Here is a 6,858-nt window from a genome sequence, read left to right on the forward strand (position 1 = left end):
CCACCCAACCCCAACCCCCCGCCCCGCCAACCCCGCCCCTCTTCTCGAGTGTTAGTAGAGACGGGGGACCACACTCGCGCATTATAAACAACATGAGTGTCAGTAACCTTCTCCAGTTAGCCAGGAAGAATTCACCCTTGAGCTATGTGCCCACAATATCTGCAGGATATAATAACCGCTTCCATATTTTAACATGTAAGCAGGTACTCTTTCATTTTCCTTCGGCTTTAAATTCTAGAATCTAGGTTATAGAAGATGGAAAATAAGAAACCCGAAGCACTTATGTTTCATTAAAAAATAAAACTGTTAGTGTAGCGGGACTCATACAGGTTGGTGAGAGTATAGCCCTTTACGAAGAAAATAGTATATATGTATAAAGTATATACAGTATATATGTATATACTATGTGCCTGTTGCATGTGCAAGTGTTTGTATATATATATATATATATATATATATATATATATATATATATATATATATATATATATATATATATATATATATATATATATATATATATGTGTGTGTGTGTGTGTGTGTGTGTGTGTGTGTATAATATATATACATATATATGCATACCTTTTTCCCTAATAATGTGGCAGCTACAAAAGGTACAGCCCTTACAGTTTTCATCAAGTACATAGAAAAATAGACATGTATGTGTCTTACATATAGTGTATGAATAACATACGTCCCGCACGTGATAAAAAAAAAAACACAAAATGAAGCTTTTACAAAAAAAAAAAAACGCATCCTTTCAATCTAATCGAGAGTTCCTTCTTTACAGGGGAAAAAAACAATTAGCTAAGAAATCCAGGCTCAAGAAACTGTCCTTTGGATCAAGCAAGAGGAAATGGTGAGTATTTGATTCTCTCTCTCTCTCTCTCTCTCTCTCTCTCTCTCTCTCTCTCTTGAGAATTTTAGGTTAGTAACCAGTTAGAAACGAAAACTGTAAATACCAAAGGATGAGTTACTGCTCTTTGACACGCACAAGTGCTTGCCTGGAAGTACTCCGTAGGTGGTAGTGCCGTCAGTGCACCTCATGCGGTGCACTGTAGGCATTACCTAAGGTTCTTTGCAGCAACCCCTTTCGTTCCTTTTACTGTACCTCCTTTCATATTCTCTTTCTTCCATCATAATTTCCACCCTCTCCTAAAAATTGAATCATAGTGCAACTCCGAGGTTTTCCTCCTGTTACACCTTTCAAACCTTTTACTGTCAATTTCCGTTTCAGCGCTGAATGACCTCATCGGTCCCAGTGCTTGACCTTTGGCCAAAATTCTATATTCAGTTACCTGAAAGTAGTAATGACTGATTGGTTTCTTTGTTCTTATTTCTACGCCGTTTCCAATTTTTTTTTGTAAAATGAGAACTTGTGCGGGAACATATTAGCATAGAATTTGGAACCATTTGGAAAACAAAGCGCGTGAATGTGCATTATTCACACAAGTTTGACGAAATAAAGTGGATACAGTTTATAATAATGGACAAAATTATGGTTACCTCAGTATATTCATAACCTCCTATGGATTAGGTATTCACATAATTTCAGTGGTTTGTTAGATGTTTGTGAGAACATTAATTTTCTTAATATTTTTTTTTGTGGGATTTGGGAGAGGGACGTGCTGATTGTTAGGAGAAACTGGGTTTGGTAATTACTTGGAGAAAAAGGATACAGGATACAGCTGGAGAGTTACGAACTTCCTATTGTAAAGTATGTAATAGTTTTGACAAAATGTAAAAGAGCATTAAATCTAATTTAAAAAATTATCGAACACTACTTGGGGACAACAAGGACCCATGGTCCTATTTACACAAACGGTAGCGGGGACAAACAAAATCACAGGGCTGCGAGACGTAGAAGAAACGAGGTCACTAGTCTTTTAGGTCAGGAAAAAACGTAGCTCACAAAACAGCTTTGAGATAAGGAGCACAACAGAGTTCAAATATGTCACGCCGGCTGAAAGATCGACAGGGGTTTGCTTAAAATCGTCAGCTTGATTGACACCTGTGTCAAAGCCAGCCACCTAAAAGGAGGGGCAGAAGAATACTGAGTGTTTACCAAGGTACGAATTACCTGTGTGTCCATTAAAAGGCCACAGTGACGCCCAGATCTTGTATTTTGGTTATTTGTTATAATCGGATACTCTCGGTCCTCGTCGGTGTTTCAAGCTCTGATGGGGATTCGCTCGCAACCTCTGACCAAACTACAAGACATTGGAATTACTGTGTATCGTTATGGACAACAATTTAGTCAGCACTGTGACCCCCTTTTCAGCAATAACTCACGATTTTCAGACTGAAATGGAGAATGGCGAGAGGCTGGGGAAGAGACTGAGGAGATGCTGGCGATTTTCTGTTCTAGTTCTGATCGCGGTTTTATATATGGTTACTGTAGCGAAATTCTACGCCTTAAATTCCACGAGGACGTTGGTAATGGCCCTCCCGAAACCTTCGGCTCCCGTTCAGAGGGCCCTGGAAGAAGCTGTGATAGCTAGCACCTCACCTCCACCGACGAAGGCACCCCTCAGAATCCAGCATCCGTATTACCTTCAGGAATGCTATGCCTACGAAGACCTAAGGGCAAGATTCACCTGCAATGATACCGACTCGTTTAGGAATTATTCCTATGAGAACATTCTGGAATGCGCTTCGAGTCTGTGGGAAATCATAAGGTGAATTTTTTGTACCTTTTACTTTTATTATTCCTTACTCACTACCATAATCTGTACTAATTTTCTTGTGTTACTTTTGCTCCTTGTTGCTAATACTTTTGGAGTTTGGGTTCTGTGGCGGCCCATTTTATTTTGCAGGGACAAAAGCGTTCCCGACCCCTGGGGAAAGCCTGGCTCTCTTCCCTCACCTCCTCCACCGCCGGCGACGGATGCCGTGGCTGTATCAAAAAGACCCTCTGTGCATTTAGTCATGGCAGGTGATTCTCACATTCGGAATATCTTCGAAGTGTTTCTGAGGCGCATAGCTGGTCCTCGGGTCAAGTACCGCGTTGCTAAGATGGGACCAGTAAGTGGTCTTCGGTTCAGATAGTACAGTATAACACTACAGTTAAAATGACCTCGCTTGTATTATAGCTTCCCCCGATTTTTTAAGCCTTTAATTATAAATGTTAATATTATATATATATATATATATATATATATATATATATATATATATATATATATATATGTGTGTGTGTGTGTATGTATGTATATATATATATATATATATATATATATATATATATATATATATATATATATATATATATATATATATATATATATATATATGTTTGTATGTATGATGTGGTGTCGTCCCTCTATATTCACAAGGGGTTGAGGGTACTACTAGGCTCTGTGAATTCGAAAATGCGCGAATGATTTTTGGCCCTTCAAATGATAACTCATATCACTCTTAAACACAGATATTATCAATGTGTAATATAAACATTGGTTATGCTAAACAATACAGTACAGCGCTGTATATCTTCTTTGTAAAGTATCGACTATGTAGGGTAGGAGGAGAGTCAATAAATACGATTTTTTTCCTGTGAGTTGTCTATAGGTGCGAGCAAAATACCACAAATTTAAAAAAATAATTCACTTAAATATTGGTGACAAAGCTGCGAATAAGCAGCTTGCTGGTCAGATTTTACCAGATGCCTGTGTACCTGTAATAACCACAGTGCCCTCTTAATTTCTCGATTTCTTTACACTTTTTGGATACTCCTGTAACTACAACACCCTGTATCCAAATGCAAGAATTTGAAGTAATTCTGATGTCCGTAGCAAGGTTCGAACCCGCATCCTCGGTATCAGAACGAATATCAAGCTTTGTAGCGACAGGCGTATCCGAAAAGTGTGAAGAATTCGAGTAGTTAAGAGGGCACTGTGGTTATTACACACACACACACACACACACGCACATTATTTATACATATATTTGCATGCATGTTCTTTCCAGAATGAATGGAAGGCTTCTGAAGACCTGTTCGCAACCTGGAAATCGGATGCCCACGAATTCTTCCATGAACTCATTCTCTTGGACGGGCCGCTGAGGATCACCTTCTACTGGGATCCTTTCCTGGAAACGCTGCCTCAATTGTTGTCCTCCTGGACGGCTGGGAATGGCAGCAAACCAACCCATTTACTCATAGGTGAGGACAGTTTTACTAGCTGCCATACCACTTATAGGATCAAGCTCTTGCTTTGTAGGGAGAAGTATTGACAGTTTGAATTCCTGTTTTCATAATGTAAAAGGACATGACTTCTGGAGATTACATGAAGCAAAATAATAATCTATCTTTTGAAAGTGTAGGGTTAAAGAGTCGGTACATAATTATTCTTGTTTATGGTTTTTATTGCTAGCTGTAAATGCTTGCCTTCCAATTTCAAGAATCATACTTAGGTTCTTGACTGTTATCAGGCTCGACGCTACATTACATGCAAAGAACCAGAAGTATTTTCATGAAGCAAGGCCCCAAGGTTGCCTCAGTGCAATTTTCCAGTCACCTGAAGACCATCTCACCTCAGTTGGAGAAGTTTTCAAATACCACACCTGTGGTCTTCAAGCTTCAGGATCATTTACAGGTACGTGGAAGAATTTTCACCTTGTTTCCAAAGGTCTCAGCATGACTGAACTTTCTTTGATGTATCTTAAGTGAACGAATAGAGGAGTTGTTCTGCAGCTCATGGTGTGTGCACCAATTCAGTGGGATGGAATGATTGTTAATGTCTGTCTTCCAAACCACTGACGGGCAGGATGGAGAAACTCCATGTTGTAAGTAAGATCCAGTGGCCTGCAAGATCTTTCGCTTTTAATCTAAGGTATTTTTAAATTCACTTGAAAGTGCCTCAAAGTGAAGGTGAAAGATTTTGCACTCTGTTGCTTTGATTTTTTCTCGAGGAAATTAAATAAAGGGGTGCTAGATCTTTTGCCTTTACTCTGAGGCGTTTTTAAGTTTTCCTGAGAGTTCCTTAGAGTGTTTCAGTTTCTGCACAGCCATATACTCTGTACATACATACATACATTCATACGTATGTTATTCCCGTGACAGCGGTTAAACACATATACATGGATGCGAATATTTAATGAGATTTAGCAAAAGGACAGTTATCAGATGCAAGTGCGGATATGAAATTTTTTTTGCACGCATGCAATTGATTGCATGATTTCTGTCATCCACTAAGTATATATTGCTTTACTGATGCATCTTCGTTATTTACGTGCTGTGTTCTTGACTAATACTTTTTACATTTTCTTCAAACATGCGCGATCTTTTCACTGGAAGGGAGATTTGCACGCAATGTACTTTTAGGCCAGTTCCAAATGAACGTAGCCTATTTTTGAAACATAGTAATGGAAATAATCGACTTTTGCTCTAGTACTGTCCCTGTGTACAGTACATCAAGTTGTCTGTGACCAGAGGCCTTCGAATCCCTTGTATATGTTGCTGATATAAGACACTGAAACCAATATTGCACATTTTGCATATGACTTCCCCTTCTTATCTCTTAGAACCATGTCACTAACAGCATCTTCATTATGACTTCCTCCTCCTTCTCTCCTCTTAGAAAGACCCCAGAAACAACGTCGAGAACCCGCAGAACATCGACTATTACAACCAAATCGCCAGCGACTTGCTGCCGGATAGTCCCTTCGTCGTGTGGAACAGCACCGTCCCTCTGTCAGACCTCTACTCAGAGGTGTGCCTCAGGAAGGGTAGCGTCCTCCCTCGCACTGTAGACTGGCGGTGCGACGATGTGAAGCATCTCGGATACATAATAATAGATCAGTATCTGGATATGTATTTAAACGATATTTGCTGTTGTTTTGGGAAGGGAGGTATAACGATGACATAACTTGTCAGTGGAGGGTAGCTCGTTGTAAACAGACTGAAAAGGTTATGTTTTACTTCGTGAGGTAAATTAACGGAAAAATTTCGACGTCTGTGTTCTTGCAATTGCTGTCATGCAACTTACGCTACCAGATCGCCAACTAGACCTGTCTCTTAGAACACCTTGGACGACCATTCAGAACACAAAGGCCACTTACCAAAGAAACATGAAGCGCTATTCATGAACTTTCTTGCCACCGATGCTATTGTATAGATATTGATTTGCGTAGTATAATGTCAGTCCGGTGAGTGACATGGAACCCACCTCTTCGGAAACTCTTCACTGGTGAGGAGAATACCACCCATCAGTAGACTGGTGAGGAGAATACCACCCCTCCGTGGACTGGTGAGGAGAATACCACCCATCCGTGGACTGGCGAGGAGAATACCACCCATCCGTAGACCGGTGAGGAGGATACCACCCATCCGTGGAAGGGACCGAGCGGTTACTTTGGTGTCCTTGATTTTGATGTGCATTCCAAAATGTCTAATGCACATATTCCCCTTGTTCTTTTACTGTGTGTAATGTAATACTTTATTGTCATATTACTTAAGCATGCAAGGGTTCATGAGTTTATGTCAGCGTTTTTTTTTTCTATTTTGCCAATTTTGTTTTACAATAAAATGGTGTTTGTTCAGATACTCGTCTAAATATTCCTTGTTTGACTCACTTTCTACGGAATATATATGTGTATATATATACGTACACACAAATGTATATATATATATATATATATATATATATATATATATATATATAATATATATATGTGTGTGTGTAAGCCTGTGTCACACTTCTTCTGCGACTTATAATGTACACGGGAGATATCTTTCTTCCCAAATTATTGTAATCAATTATACCATGAAATTGCTTGGTTAATTTAACAGTACATGTAACAGAAATAAAACAAAGGTATATTGTCAATGTAAAATCAATAAAAATGCAATAAGCGTTCATT

At 39.1% G+C, this 6,858-nt stretch overlaps 1 protein-coding gene across 1 annotated transcript; it reads left to right on the top strand.

Moving 5' to 3' along the window:
* Window positions 1-589: 589 nt before the first annotated feature.
* LOC136846413 (uncharacterized) lies at window positions 590-6,537 on the top strand. Its single transcript, XM_067117202.1, has 6 exons — window positions 590-859; window positions 2,302-2,678; window positions 2,817-3,024; window positions 3,967-4,159; window positions 4,429-4,592; window positions 5,577-6,537. The coding sequence occupies exons 1-6, from the start codon at window positions 857-859 to the stop codon at window positions 5,862-5,864; spliced, it is 1,233 nt and encodes a 410-aa protein (XP_066973303.1). The 5' UTR covers window positions 590-856; the 3' UTR covers window positions 5,865-6,537.
* Window positions 6,538-6,858: the final 321 nt, after the last annotated feature.

The sequence above is a fragment of the Macrobrachium rosenbergii genome, chromosome 15 (assembly GCF_040412425.1).
Source record: "Macrobrachium rosenbergii isolate ZJJX-2024 chromosome 15, ASM4041242v1, whole genome shotgun sequence".
Classification (NCBI taxonomy): Eukaryota; Metazoa; Arthropoda; class Malacostraca; order Decapoda; family Palaemonidae; genus Macrobrachium; species Macrobrachium rosenbergii.

Bases quoted from the DNA above. Each gene is read 5' to 3' on its own strand.
- LOC136846413 (XM_067117202.1), top strand. The intron at 2,679-2,816 runs GTGAATTTTTTG...TTTATTTTGCAG, and splicing joins AGTCTGTGGGAAATCATAAG to GGACAAAAGCGTTCCCGACC. The intron at 3,025-3,966 runs GTAAGTGGTCTT...TGTTCTTTCCAG, and splicing joins GCGTTGCTAAGATGGGACCA to AATGAATGGAAGGCTTCTGA.